This window comes from Trichosurus vulpecula, chromosome 1, assembly GCF_011100635.1.
Source record: "Trichosurus vulpecula isolate mTriVul1 chromosome 1, mTriVul1.pri, whole genome shotgun sequence".
Taxonomy (NCBI): Eukaryota; Metazoa; Chordata; class Mammalia; order Diprotodontia; family Phalangeridae; genus Trichosurus; species Trichosurus vulpecula.
The window spans coordinates 239,897,502-239,915,460 of NC_050573.1; the positions used below are offsets into that span (position 1 = coordinate 239,897,502).

General features: G+C 41.7%; 2 protein-coding genes across 2 annotated transcripts in view; one reads left to right on the forward strand and one right to left on the reverse strand.

The window, feature by feature from the left end:
• Positions 1 to 1,440, forward strand: part of ENOSF1 (enolase superfamily member 1) — a 55,196-nt gene extending 53,756 nt beyond the window's left edge. Inside the window, exon 16 of the mRNA XM_036753391.1 lies at positions 1,066 to 1,440. Coding sequence (XP_036609286.1) covers positions 1,066 to 1,167 — 102 coding nt within the window. The 3' untranslated portion in view covers positions 1,168 to 1,440. The remainder of the gene's footprint in view (positions 1 to 1,065) is intronic.
• A 366-nt stretch (positions 1,441 to 1,806) lies between these two features.
• On the reverse strand, positions 1,807 to 17,089 carry TYMS (thymidylate synthetase). The gene is made up of 7 exons (XM_036753402.1): positions 16,607 to 17,089; positions 12,908 to 12,981; positions 8,853 to 9,027; positions 7,451 to 7,552; positions 6,195 to 6,370; positions 5,261 to 5,332; positions 1,807 to 4,434 (listed from the first exon to the last, which is right to left on the reverse strand). Exons 1-7 carry the CDS (start codon positions 16,857 to 16,859, stop codon positions 4,297 to 4,299), a joined length of 990 nt encoding a protein of 329 aa, XP_036609297.1. The 5' UTR covers positions 16,860 to 17,089; the 3' UTR covers positions 1,807 to 4,296.
• Between the last annotated feature and the right edge of the window lie 870 nt (positions 17,090 to 17,959).

Genomic DNA, 17,959 nt, shown 5'->3' on the forward strand with positions numbered 1-17,959 from the left:
TCATAGCCAGAATGTATCAGAGGCAGCACTTGAATTCAGATTTTCCTGTATCAGGGATAAGCTCTTTTGTCTGTTATGCCATGCTTCCTTTCCTGTGTGGAATTACCTGAATTAAGTTGCTTGTTACCTGAGTTAAAACTGAAAAAGAGCCAGTTGGGAGATTTTTAGAGACTTGGATGATGCCTGATCATCTCCCAACAGATAGCTAGCTAGATAATTCAAATTGGATTAAGGACTTTTCATTTCATCGCTCGGGTGACAGGTGAAATTTTAGATAGTCACACTTGACACAATTTCCAGGCATGTACTCAGCTTTATTATTTTTTCTGGTTTGCTCAATACGTTAAAAAAAATAGTAAAACTAAAGCATCATGACTCCATCCCCGGAAGTATCTTCAACCTCTATAACCAAGAGACTGAATTGTTCCTTATTCATAAATGTATCAAAAACATAATTTCTGAGGGCCAGAATATAGAAGTCAGGTGCTCTTTTATAAGGTTTCTCCTGTGCTTATGTTTCCAATAGGCTACTAGATGATGCAGAGGATATAGAAGCTAGGCTTGGAATCAGGAAGACCTCAGTTGAAATGCTCCCTTAGTCACTATAGTGTAAGCCTCGGCAAGTCACAACCTATACCTGTTTCCCCCTTCTATAAAATGGAGATAATTATAACAGCTACCTCCCAGGGTTGTTGTGTGGATCAAATAAGATATTTGTAACTATAAGCGTTAGCTATTGTTATCATTCAATTAAATTATGCCTTTGTAGGCATAACTATAAGGGCCAAGAAAAGTAGGAAGTTTTTCCAAGTTTATTGTTCTCAGTTCAGTTTGATGATATACAGTCTTATTTAAAATCTTGGAAGTTGACAAATTCAATTTAAAGCATCAGGGGTCTGATAATTAAAACAGCTGAATTGCCTTACAGTTGGGTTTTCATTAAAAAGAGGTCAAAGCAACTCTGTTTCTGAGAGTAGCAGTATCACACTGGGCAAAGAAGGCTGACATTTCTGTTCCCTTGAGACGTCACTTCTTAATTAAACTATGTATTTTTTTTTTATTAAGGATGCCGGCTATTCCACGGAAATGAAGGAAGAGTCTGTAAAGAAGCACCAGTTTCCAGAGGGTGAAGTTTGGCAGAAACTCATGGCTGCTCAGCAAAATTAAGTTCTCAGCCTTACTATGGCTTTTTCTCTTCATACAGATGAATTTTTAATGAGGGAGAGGGGAGGGAAGCTTGTCTGATTTGACATATCAAAATAACTGTTATTCTAATCACCATCAAGATTTAACCATTCAGTTAAATGTCTTAGGTATCATCCTAATGATCTGAGCCATATTCTTTGATTATTTTCTTAAAGAAAAAGCAGACTATCATATATGCAAATGCTTTCATGTAGTATTGCACTCAAATGTTAAACTATGTTTTAAGAAATGTTATGGCATGTTTGTTATTCTTTGCTGTTCCTACAAGTGTGACAACAAAAAAAAGATGAGCCCTGAAATTCCAGTATGGTGTTTGATATAGAACACGAGCAAGATGAGAACACAGAGATAGCAAAGGAGTTCTGGGGCGGCTGCCCCCGGTCTCTGTTTATTAGAAAATCTGTTTTAAAATATCTACTGTTTATTAGGAAAAGCAAATGAGGAAAGCTGGTCCCCTTTCATTCTTTTAACATTTATCTTCCAAGAATTGAATGTGTCATGGGACTTAAAAGAAAGTCATACTATCTCCTAAGTGGCAACTCTACAGGGTGTCCCTAAAGTCTGGACACATAGGCAAAAATACATATTTTGAAATATTTGGAATGTTAACAGACCTTAGCCCCTTGACTTCTTTTTCTGGGGTATGCTAAAGGAGCAGGCGTACTCAGTGAAAATCACAGATGCAGCACACTTGACTGAACACAGAAAGAGTTAATGTGCTAAAACTGACGGCAATGTGGAGTTATTGCATCGAGTTCATGTGAATCTTGCAAAGCGCATCAACCTTTGCATCACAAATGATGGAAATCATATTGAAGATGTTATTTGTTAATATTCCAATTAAATAAAATGTTGTTGAAAATTTCATTCATTTCTTGAAAATATGCGTTTTTGCTGTGTCCAGACTTCAGGAAACACCCTGTATTTGAATGGGTAAATCAGGCAGGTCTAGATGGAAAGATTCATTACAATTCCCTAATTAAATCATAGCAAGGGAGCTTGGGAAGTTATGGGAAATTTCCATAGTTTTGTTCCATATTGCAATATTGCTTGCTTGAATTTTATACTAAGAAAAATGCTAACATTTTAAAAATTTATTGTGCAGATAAAGGTCAAGTATATCTTATGACATTTATTCAGTAGTCCATAAATATACACTAACTCTACAAGTAACCCCAAATAATGGGGGGTGGGGTAGGGTTAAGGGTAATGAAATGATACAGAATTAGAGAATTTTAGAGGTAGAGGTCTTCTAGGTCCAAGCTAATGCCCTCATTTTACAGATGAAGAAATCTAGGCAGAGTAGGAAGTGACTGGCCCCAAGTCAAAGAACTAGATGGGAGGAGGCAGAATGAGAACGGGCCCTGACTTGCTGTCCCGCACAGTATACACAGCCACAGTAGTAGATGAGAAAGAATAGAAGTGGGGAAGGCTAGGCCCTGAAGAGAGAACGGTACTGCCAGGCCTGAGTCCTGGGCCAGGCCCTGGGTGTGCCGTGGATGCTGAGAGACTACAAAGACAAAAACCTAACCTTGCCCTCCAGGTGCTTATATACTTTGAGAGGAAACAACACAAACACAGAGAAGTCAGCACAAAACATTTACTTTCAAAGGGGTGAGCACAAATAACGAGTCTGGAGGTGAGGGCAGACTTCTTGTAGGAGTGGCATTTGGAGTCTCTTTGATGGCAGGGATTCTCCTGTGCAGGCAATTCGAGACCAAAGAAAATGAGCATGTTCCAAAAGGGCACCAGCATCCTTATGCCCAAAAGCTCCTTATTGGCCTTCTCTTCCCCAGAATAAAGTAGCTTCGAGCATACCCAAGCACTAGACCACTGGAGTCAAGGCTGTGTCACTCTAGAACACAGGTACCGTTGTGACCCATTATTGTTTTGAAAAGATAAATACGGTTCAAATAAAGCAGGATGTTTGTGGGGACAAGGCTAGGCCATGTGAAATCCCTCCCTTGTCCCCCTCTCCCCCATCCAAGAAAGTTCCCATCAAAACTCTGCTCTTCTGGGCCCTGCCTTAGGTACATACACCATAAGAACAGGCCTCTGTGTGGCAAGGCCAGGCCCAAAGACATTGCTGGAACCAGCAGCTTTCATGACTCCACCTGGCTGAAACTCTTATTTCCTATATGCCATCCATTCCCTAGGGAAAAAAAGGAAACTTCTGAAATCCAGAAAGGATTATTATAGAAGGGAATATTTTCCTAAAGCCAGTAGAATTTGATGGCCACATGGTTCATTCAGTTCAGACTCTATAACAAGCAAAGCTAACCAATAGTGAAACTCATCTGTAAAAAGTGACATAGACACATTTCAGGAAGTACAATTCTATACGTAAAGTATGTTACGAGTGACTTCCACAGATTATTTGCTTTGTCGTCTATATGCATTCATTGTGTAGCAACGTGTGTATTTCCCATCTTTCTTGGTGACAAAAATTTTACATGCTAATAAATTTTTAAATGGGAAAAAAAGTCAAGTACTGACTTTTTAGTTGTCTTGTACCTTGCCTGCTTCAGTGCTTTGCACTTAGTAAATGCTCCATAAAGCATCTGTTGATGGAGATAGATAGTTTGAGATCTCCTAGGGACTAGAGAATTCGTGTGTAGTGAGACAGCTGTACTGCATTAGAGAATAAGAAAACCTACTCCGGAATGCGAGAACCGCTTTATTTTAATAATTACATAAGACAAAAACTGTTGCTTTGTTTATAACCATTCCATACATTTGGAATGATGGCATTCACTTCTGCTAAAGTTGTCAGGTAGTTTGTGGACTTATTTCAGATCGCATCATTTTATATACATATACATATATGTGTATATATATATATATATATGTGTGTGTATATATGTGTGTGTGTGTGTGTGTGTGTGTGTGTATAAGATAATTGATCTCTGAGGACCTGTGTTTATGTCACAGTGTGAATTAGATTTTCTCCGCTCCTAACCCTTTTTCATGTCTTCTCTGTGATATAAATTACATCCTGTTTGCCAAAACAAAGAGGCTTTGCAACAATGTACAGTCTGCATAGTATCCTGGAAAAGATGGAACACATTTTCAGCTGGGCATCAGGCTACTTTAGATGGCCATCTCCATTTTAATAGCTGGGTGAGGGTTGTAGTCTTCAATCAGGAAGTCCTCAGCCTTGAAATCATCAATGGTTTCAACTTTTCGAAGAATTTTGAGCTTAGGGAAAGGTCTTGGCTCTCGCTGAAGCTAAAAGTAAAGTCAAAAAGTAGAAGTCAGATTACCACTACATACCAGCAGAAAATGACTCACCTGAATTTTCAGTGGCTCAGTAAGGGAAACCATCACATAGATTCCATATTTCATCCAGGGTAGCAATACAGCACATATAGTAAAAACTAAGTCTCTACACGGCAGAAGTGCTAAGTGGCTTGGAGTCAGGAAGACCTGAGCTTAATTAAATCCAGCCTCAGATAATTACTAGCTGCATGACCTGGACAAGTCACTTTACTTGTCGGCCTCAGTTTCCTCAACTACAAGATGGGAACAGTGATAGCTCCTACTTAGCACAGTGTCTACTACATATTAAGTGTTTGATAAATACTTCTTTTCCTTCTTACATAAGCAAGGACCTGTTGTAGGTACCTATCCACTGGCTTTCCTGCATAGATGGGCTAAGAGCATTTTTTATAAACTTTATTCCCTATTTCCAAAACACAAATTGATTTCAGGGTCTGTATTTTAGAAATAAATTATAGAATTATTGGACAATTGTGATGCTAGTAATAGTGAATGGAAAAGGTAGAGCTTTCCATGATGCCAAACTGTTCATTATTGCAAGGACTGATGTCTTCACTATGGTATTCCCCTAGTGATGCAAATCATAGAAACTACATATTTGGAAGAATGGGAATAACAAGTAACCCAGAGAGTGAAAGAAAAACTCACAGAGGGCATTAGTAGGTCACAGTATACAAGACTGGCGCAAAAAAAATATTACTGGCATATATATATATATACGTATACAAGGTATACATATACCCATGCATGCACACACTCAGAAAAATTGTCTCACCTGAATTTTCAGTGGCTCAACATGATTCAAGTATATATGAGCATCTCCCAGAGTGTGCACAAAATCACCTGGCTAAAATACAGAGAGAAGAAACAAAGCAGTAATGATGTTAATTTAAACTCAGAACAAAGAAAACGCATTACAGAGTACAAAATCCACTTTTTCCAAAACAAAGGGTCCTAAACAACTCAGTTTGAAAAAATACAAGTCATTCCAGGCACTTTAATAAGTCTTGAACTTACCATGCTTGTTTTAGACTTGTTCTTCCTATTAAAATGTCATAGAATCATAGATTTGGACTAGAAGATCCTTCAGAGGTCAAGTCCAACATCCTCATTTTATTTTTTTATCAATTAATATTTACTAAGCAAGTCAAGAAGCATATTTGACTCCTAATTTTCTATATTACCTTATGACAACCTTTTAAGATTGAGTTCATTTTTCTTTTTTTCTGAAAGTTTTAGAAGTAACCGGTTTTTACAAACATTTTTTATTTAAAGTTTTGTGTTTCAAAATCTATCCCCCACCTCTACCCACTCCCTGGGACAATAAGCAATCAGGTATAGGTTATCCATGTGCAATTAATATCCTCATTTTAAAGAGGAGGAAACTGAGGCAGACAAAAGTTAAGTGACATGGTTAGTGTCTCTGAGATAGGATTTGAAGCTAGATCTTCCTGACTCCAATCTAGGATTCTGTCCACTCCACTATATTGCCTCTCATCAAAGTCTTTCCTTGTAATACACAGCAACAAGGAAATTAAAGATTTAGTCCCCAATTTTACTGGAAGGTAAAGAATGAAACAATTCTCGTTCTTTTGTTTTAAAAGAAATTGTAAAATTCTCCACTTGATCCCAAAACGTGATACATGATTATCGTAGCACTGAAGAACACAGCGGTTCGTTTGGTGCTTAAGGAGAGAAGAGTTCTCTACCTTCAGGCCTGTGACGTGAGCAATCATGTAGGTGAGCAGGGAGTAACTGGCAATGTTGAATGGCACCCCGAGGCCCATGTCTCCAGATCGCTGGTATAGCTGACAGGAAAGCTCACCGTTCAGGACATAGAACTGGCAGAGAGCGTGGCACGGCGGCAGTGCCATCAGAGGAAGATCTGAGGAAAGGGAGATGGTCAGAGTATATCAGCACAGCTCTTAAAAATATGAAATGTGATAGGATGGATTAAAAGACACACCAGCTGCGTGTTGTACTGCTTATCTAACCTGGTCTCAAAATTACCTATCATGATGATGATAATCATGACAATAATAATCGCTGGCACTTATATAGCATTTTAAGGTTTGCAAAGTGCTCTGCAAACATTATTTCATTTAATCCTCGCAGCAACCCTGAAAGGTAGATGCTATTACTATCCCCATTTTACAAAGAGGAAACTGAGTCAGGCAGAGATTAAGTGGCTTGCCCAAGGTCACACAGCTAAGTGTCAGAGGCTGGATTTGAACTCTGGTTTTCCTGACTCCAAGTCTGGAACTCTATTCACTGAGCCCCCTAGATGCTGCAGTGGCAGTAAGAGGAAGATAACTAGTTACTATATTAACCCTGCTAGATTATAAACTCTTTATGACCAGGGACTTTTATTTTTCTCTTGGTACCCCTGGTACCTGGTGCATAATTTGTTGTAGAGTCATTTTTTAGTCTGATTCTTCCTGACCCCATTTGGGGTTTTCTTGGCAAAGATACTAGAGTGGTTTGCCATTTCCTTCTCCAGCTCATTTTACAGATGAGGAAACTCAGGCAAACAGGGTTAAATGACTTGCCCAGGGTCACATGGTTAGTATCTGAGGCCTAATTTGAACTCGAGTCCTCCTGATTCCAAGGCCAGTGTGCTATACATCAGCTATCCAGCAACAACAATTAAGGTTCATTCCCTACAGCTCTAAAATTCTACAATCTTAAGTATTCTCTTTGCGCTCTCACCCTACTGTTTCTAAATATTTCTGAATTTTTTTTCCCCTCTGTTAAGATGCCTTCCCAGAACAGAACTATTAAGAAATGCTTTTGTATAGGTGACTGGTCGGCCAGAGGTTCAAAGAAAGCCCTCCCCCTATATACCAACATTTAATTTTTAGATACTTCCTAAATGTTTAAATCCAAATGAATTCTGATGTTTTTAAAAAACCAGCAAGCACTGGTGGCAGGTGTATGATTATGACTTATTTTAGGGAGTAGCTACCTTTGGGATTCCAAGCACACATAATGATCCTTCTGTCATCAGGGTTGGTTTTGATTGTGTCAATGACTTTTTGTAGCTGATCCACTCCCTGTCCGGAATAATCTGAAGGAAAGAAAGTCCCAGAAATATTTATAAACAATAGCACAACAGCAGAAAAGAGAACACAGAAGACTGTAGAATTTTACAGCTGCAAGGAACAGACCTTAACCTCCCACTTAAAATTGCTGAAATCGTGAAATAGCCTCCTCTAGTGCTAGAAGGTTCTTTCTTAGACTGAGCTAAAGATTCAAGCTGAGGTCTTCTTGACTCTAAGTGTATTATTCTACCCACTACATGATGCCTGCCTGTTACCCTGTAACCCAACAGCTGTTAATTGGCTCTGAATTTGTAAAAACTTTTTTCAAAAAAAGATTATGAGGTTTTTTTTTAAGACACCAGAGTTAGAGATAAATTAAGGAAAATATGTCCTCAAAGGGATGCCAAGTAGAACAGTTGGTAGCAGTGGCTAGGATCAGACAGGTCAAGTCTCAGGAATTTATGAGAGCCTGTGATGACAAGTGCTTTATTGTGGACAGAAATTGTTATTTTATATTTTTAAATTCAATTTTATTTTCAGTTCCAAATTCCCTCCATCCCCCTCCCCAACCCACTGAGAAGGCAAGAAAAACAAAACTCAATATTACAACTAGACGTAATCATGCAAAACAAATTCTATATTATTTCTATATGTGTCAAACACTTAGATTATTATAAATCTGTAAAGAGATAAACACAGGCAAATGGAGAGAGCTCCCAGATGGACTAGCAAAGATGGGAAAGGTGGACCAAGGGAAGGTCAGTAGTTTCAGCTCTGCAAAGTGTTTGTTGGGAAATAGGACTTGGTGGGAGATTCATGGAGTGGGGATGTGTGCAAAGCTTTGAAACAGAAAAAGGCAAGAACCATGAATAAAAAAGGTCCCAGAGCTTAAAAAGGAGTCTGTGGAATGAGCCTGTTAGCCCAGTGTCTTGGGTTCAAATGCCCCTTGATGCTCAGTGTGATCTTAGGCAATTCATTTAACCTCAGGCCTCAGTTTCCTCATCTGTAAAATGAGGTGGTTGGACTAGATTACCTCTGAGGCCCCTTCCAACTCTATAATCTATGACCCTCCTTAAAGAAACCCCCTGGGGAAGATGCTTTGGGGTTCAGCTTTAGAAGCTACTCCCTGCTTCCCTGGCATTTCTTCACACAACCTAGAACAGGCATTTCTCCAGGAGACCTCATGTGGGTACAGACTGAGAGTATTTGTTTTGATCCCCCAGTATACATTTCTTATTTCCCCACACTTTTGTCTGAAATAAAAGAATACGCCTACACCCTTGGCAACACATGTGAAAATCTGACTCATTGTTCACATCTCCTCACCTGTGTTCATCTCTTTGTATTCTGCCCCAAAATGTCTCCACTGGAAGCCATACACTGGTCCCAAATCTCCTTCCTCCCTGGTAGTGAACCCTTGCTTGTCCAAAAAGTCTCGAGATCCATTGGCATCCCAGATTTTCACTCCTTTGGCAGAGAGCTCCTTAGCATTTGTGGAACCCTAGGAGAAGCAGGTCATTTTACACACCTGTCAGAACACTCTAGGGCCTGGCAAGATGGCATCACCCATCTTTGGGAAGAGATGCATCTCTATCTCTCAAGCTCCCGAGAGAGGCAGGATGGTGCAGTGGGACCACACTTAGGAGACACAAGACGTGGGCTACATGCAGGTTCACTTGCTGCATCACTTTGGACAAGTCACTTAATTTCTTTGATCCAAAGCTTCTTTATCTGTAAAATGGGGATAATATGGATGAAACCTGCATTGCACTGTACCTACCCCCACAAGACTGTTACAAGGATCAAATGAAATAATGACTCGCATATTTAGAGAGTATAAGACCACCTTGCGAGGTAGGTCAAGAAGATAGTATTATTCCTATTTTCCAGAGGAGATAATGCTATCTGAGTGAAAAGGGCCACGTAACTGTAAACTAAAGAGAAGGAAGAAATAAATATCCACATATCCCCTCCCCCCAACAGCAAGTTCCTATTTCTTGCCCCTCCTCACTCATACCTTCAGCTTAAAGATTACCTTCTCTCTTAAAGTCAATTCTTACTTTACCTCTCACCTTTTCTAAACTGGACTCACATCAGTTCTTCTAAGTACTGTCACTTTCAACAGTTTTTCTACCTTCCAAGTAACTTCAGAATAGTCTATTCTCCATCCTTTTCTCATAAAAGTTTCCTGTTTTGAAAGTTCCCATTTCTCTAATCTTTTCTTTCAAGCTATCCAAGTTTTATTAAGCACCTACTGTGTTACCAGTACTGTGAGGCCCTGGAAATACAGTGACGAAAGATTGTGGTCCCTGCTATCAAAGAGGTTACACAATCAGAATATAATTAAATGCATATCAGAGATGAGAGTGGAAAAGGAGATTAAAGGAGAGAGAGAACTTCCAGCTGAGGAGAGGGGAGGCTTTCTGAGGGAGGGATCACTTCCAGCTGAGGGAAGGAGAGGCTTTCTGAAGGCGGTGGACCTTGAAAAGAATTTCACCAGCTGTGGCTTCCAGGCCCGAGGAACAACATGTGCAAATTACAGAGAGACAGGAGAATAGAATGAAATGACGGAATGAATAAGCATTAACAATTTGGCTGGAATGTAGCTTGTGTTCAGAGGAGTAGTACCCATTAAGCCTGAAAACTAGGTTGAGCCACCTTCTGGAGGGCCTTACAGGCCACGAAAAGAGGTCTGCATTTGGTTTGGTGTGCAGTGGGGAGCCACTGAAGATTTCTGAGTGAAAAAATGAACAAACTTTTAGCAGCAATGTGATGGAGAGACTGGAGAAAAAGGGAGACCAGTCAGGAGGCTGTTTTAATAGTGCAAACAAGAGAGTTAATAAGGGCTTAAATTAGTGTGCTAGTGGGGGAGGGGAGGGGAAGGAGATGGAAAGAGCTAAATGTGACAGATAGTCCCAATGCAGAATCAACAGGACTGGGAATGGGGAGGATGAGGGAAGAGTCAGGTTTCAAATCAGTCTAGTCTTTAAATATGCATTAAGCACCTACTATGTGCTACGCACTGTGCTGAGCACTCACTGGGGATACAAAGAAAGGCAAAAGACAGTCCTAGCTCTCAAGTAACTCACAGCCTAATGAGGGAGATAACATGCAAATAACTATGTGAAAATGGGGCAGGTACAGGACAAATTAGAGACAATCAACAGAAGGAAGCACTGAGATTAAGGGGGACCACAAAAGGATTCTTAAAGAAGGTTTTGGCTGGGAATTGAAGGAAATCAAGGAAGCCAGGAGAGGGGAGATGAGGGAAAGAATTCCAAGCATGGGAGATAGCCAGAGAAAACACCCAGAATCAAGACACAGAATGTCCTATATGAAAACAGCAAGGAGGCTGGCATCGCTGGACAAGCCTTGAAATCATTTTGGAGAGCCATCTGGAATTATGCCCAGAGAGTTATTAAACTGCCTATACCCCTTGACTCAGCGACATCACCACTAGGTCTGTTTCCAAAGATGATTAGCGAAAAAGGAAAAGAACCTGTATGTTCTAAAATATTTATAGCAGCTCTCCTTGTGGAGGCAAAGAACTGGAAATTGCAGGGATGCCCATCAAATGAGGAATGGCTGAACAAGCTGTGGTACATGATTGTGATGGAATGCTACTGTGCTATAAAAAATGATAAGCTTGATGATCTTAAAAAAAGACTTGCAAGATATAATAGATTATAATGGATAGACTGGCACAAAATAATGTAGAGGGAATGAGCAGAACCGAGAGAACGTAGTATACAGTAACAGCAATATTGTTTTAACAACAACTTTGAGCAACCAAGGCATTTTGACTACTGTAAATACCCAAATTAACTAACTGCAAAGGACATAAGGAAGATGCTAACTGCATCCACAGAAAGAACTGATAAACAGAAGTATGTATAGAATAGTTTTACATACATACCATGCACACACACACATTTGTGTCTAATGGTAGCCATGGGAGGGAAGGAAGAAAAAAAATTTACATGATAGTATTATTATATATTTTAAAGGAAAAGCAAGCTGTACATAATAGATTTGCAGTTTCTCATGCAATCTTTTTTTATGTTATAGAAATGCTTGTTTTATTCCATAAATTAAAAATAAAAGAAAGAAAAATTTTTTAAAAAGAAGAGAAAATGAGTATTTCATAAAAAAAAACATAGGAAGAAAAGCAGATTGGGGACAGAGAGGGAATGAGGAGTTCTGTTTCAGAGCAGATGACTTTGAGATGTTTACACAATATCCAAGCGTTATACCAGCAGGCAAATGGAAATATAGGAATGGCGCCTGGAGAGAGATTATAAGGACACTGGAGGACCATTTGCATGAAGGAGATAACTAGAGTCATCGTAACAGATAAAATTGCCAAGGCAGAGAAAGACTCTTGAGAACAGAGAACCAAGGACATCCACAGTTAAGGAGGAAGAGACACAGGAGGAGATGCAGGGCAGCAGTATCAATTTTCCCTCCCTCAGCTTCCTCATCAAGGGGTTGTTCAGTCATGTCTGACTCTTCGTGACCCTGTCTGAGGTTTTCTTGGCAAAGATACTGGAGTGGTTTGCCATTTCCTTAGGAAACTAAGGCAAACAGGGTTAAGTGACTTGGCCAGGGTCACACACTAGTTAAGTATCTGAGGCCATGTATGATCTCGGGTCTTCCCAACTCCAGGCCTGGCATTCTATCCACTGCTCCACCTAGCTGCCCTAGATTTTTGGCTTAGTGCTATTGAGTCAAGTGCTAGAGTCTTCGTTCTAGAGTCAAAGATAAGGAAATTGAATCTTTTTGATAATGGGCTTTAGGGTTAGTTTAATAGCTCAACACCTGAGAAGATACATTAGATCTTCCATAGAGCATCCATGGCCTCCAGGAGTGAGAATTGCCCAGCTTGTGGGTAGGGGCCAGAATATGACAAGCACAGAGAGGAAGAGGAGGATGAAGGCAGAGGTCAGAGAGGTTTTGGCACATGACCAGTTATACCTGACTATCTTCTCCATTTTTAATTCTGTTCTTGTGAATAGTGATACTTTCTCATTAAGATTTTTCTTCTTTTTTATCTTAAAAATAGTTATTGATATCTTTCTTATGCCTCCTTTTCCAAATATGTCTCTCCTCTCCTTTATCTGGGGAGCCAGCTCTTGTGAAAAAAAAAAAACAGCTCAGAAAAACTAATCTAACACATCAGTCTTCTAGTATATGTAATGTTCCACACCCATAGTCCCTCACCTCTGGGGCTTCTATTTTCTGGGCAGATAACTACGCTGGCTTCCTGCCTATACCTGAGGTGAGATAGAGTTTAACATCAGGGAAAACAAAAGTGGTAATAACATTGTGTTCTTTAGAGAAATTAGCTGAGAACTTCAGGCATCCAGCTAGAAATAACTTACCTTAATAAACCACAGCAGTTCCTCCAGCACACCCTTCCAGAACACACGCTTGGTTGTCAGCAAAGGAAACTCATCTAAAAAAAAAATCCACAAAAAATCACATTAGAAAGTGAGGCCACCCTGAAAGGGCTATTCTGTGCTGCTACAAAAATGTGTGGCGAGAGAATCACTGGCCTCCAGGAACACATAGCATTGATGCAACCTACATTAGTCAAAATCCAAACTAAGAAACTGTGGATTCAGTGCAACTAGCCTGTTACCACCTGCCACACACAATAGGGGGTGTTCTGCTAAGAAAGGTTAGGATGCCAGCACAGAAACAAAAACATGTTCTGGTGTGTCATACAAGCTGCCTCTTTAGCTCAAATGATTGTGGATCACCATGAAAACACCCTCCAGGACAAAGTCCCCTGAATCATGGTGGATACCAGAAAAGACTCAGGGCTGGGCCACTACTCCATAGTCCATTTATCCCGCAAATGATAATTTGCTCAATCTGAGCCCAGCTGGGCTGGAAAGAAATTAGGTTAAAGGCAAACGAAAGTATTAAAAATTAAAAATCTAAATAACTCTGCTCACGGGTACCAAATGTCTTCAGATCATTTGCTTAGACAGAACAGAACCTAAACTATACCATGCACGTGAAATGTCTGCTCTACTTTTTACAATCTCTGGAGGATGAGCATCATTTGCATTTGGCAAGGGTTAGATAATTTTTATTTAAGTCAATGTTCTCAGCATAGTTGGAAAGAACTTTAGAGGCTATATCTAGTCCAATCCCCTTATTTTATCAATTTTATTATTTTTTTTTGTGAGGTGATTGGGGTTAAGTGACTTGCTCAGGGTCACACACTAGTAAGGGTTAAGTATCTGAGGCTGGATTTAAACTCAGGTCCTCCTGACTCAGGGACCTGTGCTCTATCCACTGTGCCACCTAGCTGCCCCTCAGTCCCCTTATTTTAAAGATAAGGAATTGAAGGCCCAGAGTTCAGCGGACTTCCCCCAAATCACAGGGTCCTAAGCAGCAGTCCTGAACTCCAAATCCAGTCCTTCCTACTTGTCTCAGCAGATTTCTAAGGGGAACATGTATTCCAAAAGACTTTTCTCTGGGACTTCTAGGCACCTTTGGGAATCATGGGTGATGTCTTGCCTTCCTTGTGCTGGGGTACAGGCCTCAGTTAGTCAGACTCCAAAGGTGCAGAGCAGGGCAGGGTTTAAACTTGTTCTATCAACAGCTACACATCTCCCTGGTTAACAATAACCTCAAAGTAATTGTGGAGGGACTGACTGAACCGCTGACTTTTCATGGAACTGAAGTATCTTTGTGGAATAGAGATGAAAAGGGCACTTGGAGGGTCTCTCATTCTCTTTGTGTCAGTGATAGGTAAGAGTGAAACTGGCAGGGATGACTAGTCTGGGAAACCGAGGGGCAGCGGGTGGAAAGGAAAAGGACCTGACAAACGCATACTCCTGGTTATTGCCTTCTCTCTACTTCTACTTTAAGTACTGCATGAAATTTCCAGCTCCAATTTTTACATTTCTTACTCACATGGTATATACTCCTATTGCATCTGTTACTTTGGCCACCAAATCCCAAAACTATGACCAGGGGAGGGGGAGTCCTTTCTTAAAGAATTTTACACACATTAATCAATAATATATTCAGAACTTTGTAATCCTTAAGCCCCTATATAAATGCTAGCTATTATTATGATCTCAGGGACTGTTTCATTTTTTTGTTTCCAGTGCCTAACACATAGTAGGTGCTTAAAAATGTTTCTTGATAATTAGAGATTCACAGTCTCCTCGTTGAGAAAAGAGGCTGGAGTGGGAGTAAGTCTTATGAATGTGTTACCAGAGAGACCCTGCTACACATTAGGAAAGAAGGAACCAAAGGATCATAGAGAATCTTAGAACTAGAACTAGAAGAGCTTTTAAAGACCATCTGGTCCAACCCTCTCATTTTAGAGAGGAAGAAACCGAGGTAATTTAAAGGCAGCCTGATGGCGCAGTGGATCGAACACTAGACATGGAGTCAGGTAAAGCTAAATTCAAATCTAGCTTCAGACACTTACTAGCTGTGTGACCCTGGGCAAGTCACTTAACCTTTGCCTGATTCAGTTTACCCCATCTGTGAAATGGGGATAATAATAGCACCTACCTCCCAGGGTCACTGTGAGGATCCAATGAGAAAATATTGTTAAGAGCTTTGCAAACCTTAAAAAGCTATCTAAATGCTAGCTATTATTAAAAACGACTTGCCCAAGATCACACAAGTAATAAACAGCAGAGGTAAGTAAGCATCATCTCTAGATGGCATAGTGAGTGGATGGAGCTAGATCCAGAGGCAGGAAGAGCTGAGTTCAAATTCTGCCTCAGATACTATTAACTATGACACTGAGGAAATCACGCAGTCATCTCTCTGTGCCTAAGGTTCGCATCTATAAAATGAAGGTGTTGGACTGGATGACATCTAAGATTATTTCCTGCTCTAAATCTAGGATCCTATAATTGGGTCCCAAGTGCAAAGTGATGGTGTCTGTCAGTTCTTCCCCCAGTCTCAGTTCTTTCCCCAGTCTCTATGTGCTGGCTTTAGTACACTGGACAGTCCTGGATTTGGTGTCCTTAAGATAGGGGTTCGAATCCCAATGCTGCAAAGTTTTAGTTTTAAAATGTTTAGTTTTGCAATGCTGCAAAGCTTTAGTTTTAAAATGTTTAGTTTTGCAATGCTGCAAAGCTTTAGTTTTAAAATGGTTAGTTTTGCAATGCTGCAAAGCTTTAGTTTTAAAATGGTTAGTTTTGCAATGCCGCAAAGTTTTAGCTCCTATTGAGCAAATAGCTAGGTGGGGAAGTAGATAGAGCACCCTCCCCGGAGTCAGGCGGACCTCGGTTCAAATCCAGCCTCAGACACTTACTAGCTGTGTGACCCTGACAAGTCACTTAACCTCTGTTTGCCTTTATCTACTGAAGAAAATGGTAAAACGCTCCAGTGCCTTGGCCAAGAAAACCCCAAATGGAGTCACGAAGAATTAGAAACGAATAATCCACTAAACAACGACTGAGCAGGTCACGCAGGCGCTGCAGACTTCGGTTTCTGCAAAAACGAGGGCGATCGGAATAAAAACGAAACGTGGTGAAATTGCACCGACCAAGCTTGGCCTCCAGTGAGAGAAGAGGTCGCCTCCACTGCCTCTGCCGCAGAGGCGCTCGCCATGGGCGCGCGTTATCAGACCTTTGCAACGTTGGTTACATGTTTTCCTTCTTTATTCTGAGAAATGGGTCTCTCGGAAGAGATGGCGCAAGGATGGGTGATTTAAGTCATGGCAGGTGATTGAAAACACAAGATTTCAATAAAAAATGCATTTTAAAAAGCCCAAGTGACCTCAAAGTTAACGTTCATTAATTCCCACGGCATTTTACAGCTTGCAAAGGGCTTTGCTCACACCGCCACCCAGTAATCGGGGTTACGCCGGGGTGGGGAGGGTATCTCAAGCTACAGAAGAGTGAGGCTCCAAAGTTGGAGCTGATTCCCCTCCCCCATCATCCCGCTCAATAAAAGTCAGCTGGATAGGGACGGGGGAGGAGGGGCTGGCCCACGTGGGCGCCGGGCGCCCAGCCCCGGATCGCGTGCAGCTTTCTAGGCCGCACCGCCCGTCCCCTCCCCCTCCCCGTCCCGACCGGCCTCCCCCTCTCCCCCACCTCGGAGGTTGTAGCGGGCTTGCAAGCCGAACACCGACAAGGTGCCGGTGCCGGTGCGGTCCTCCTTCTTGCAGCCGTGCTGGAGGATGTGCTCGATCTGGCCCAGATACTGCTTCTCCCCGTGCTGCCGGGGCTGCTGGCTGGAGCCGGGGTCCGAGCCCGGGCTGGCGGCGGCGGCTGCGGCAGCATCCTGGGACTCGGCTCTCGGCTCCGGGGCCAGATGGCTCTGCAGCTCGGATCCTGCGGCGGGCATGGCTGCAGCGCGGGGAAACAGACCCGGGCAGGGGAGCGGTGCAGCCTAGCCCAGCCCCCTTCTTGGCGCCTTTTTTATTTTAATTTAGGCAACTCCTCTTCCTGCGGCAAAAAAGAAGCGGAATTTCCGCTCCCAAGAGACCCTGAGTAGGATGCCCTGGCCGGGGCGTGTGTTGGGGGTGCGCACAGGGAGGATTTACTCGCAGCCTTCCCCCTCTGTTCTCCCAGGGCTTCCCACTGCGCAGTCCTGGCGTGTGGCTGATGGAGGTGGCTCAGCTTGATGATTGACTTCTGTGTGCCTTGTTAGAGTGTGCAAAGCTGTCTGCTTAATACCCTTCATCACTGAGCGCCCTCCCACCTTTCCTGGCTTTTCACGCCTTCCTGCCTGACCCTTCCTCCTGGATCCACTGACACTGGCCTCCCGGCTCTTCCACTCACTATATATCCCAACTCTTGCTTTAGGGCATTCCTTCTAGCGGTCCCCCGTGCCTGGAATACTCTCCTTCACTGTGACCTCTGAGAGCTCCTGGCTTCCTTAAAGTCCCGAATAAATTACCATCTTTTACTGGAAGCTTTCCCCAGCCCTCCTTAATTCTAGTGCCCTCCCTCCACCGATAATTTCCTATTTATCTTGTGTATAGCTCGATTTGCATATATTCTTTTGCTTGGTTTCCTCCATTAGATTGTAAACACCCTGAAGGCAGGGACGCCTTCTGCTTCTTTTTGTATCCCCGGCGCTTAGCACTGTGCCTGACACTTTGTAAGTACTTTAAAAATGTGCATTAATTGGTTGACTGACAAACCTCACCCCAGTAGATTGTAAGCTTCTCGAGAGCTCAGACTATAACTTTTGTCCCTGAATTCTCAGCGCTTTGTGCCAGGCACCTAACAGGTGTTTAATAAATATTCATTAATTGACTGATTAATAAATCATAAATAACTGTCCTCGCCCCAGTATAAAGTAAGCTCCTTGAAGGCAGGGGGATAATTGACTTGCATAGGCACTAGAAAAATGCTTGTTGAATTTAAGCAACTTGAAAGAGAGATGCTGGTAACTTTTCTTCCTCGGGAGACGTCTGCTTCTCAGGCCTGTGGCCTTAG

Bases quoted from the DNA above. Each gene is read 5' to 3' on its own strand.
- TYMS (XM_036753402.1), bottom strand. From the start codon at position 16,859: ATGCCCGCCGCAGGATCCGAGCTGCAGAGCCATCTGGCCCCGGAGCCG. The intron at 5,333-6,194 runs GTAGAGAACTCT...TCTGTATTTTAG, and splicing joins CTCACGTCACAGGCCTGAAG to CCAGGTGATTTTGTGCACAC. The intron at 4,435-5,260 runs GTGAGACAATTT...CTTTACTTTTAG, and splicing joins TTGAGCCACTGAAAATTCAG to CTTCAGCGAGAGCCAAGACC.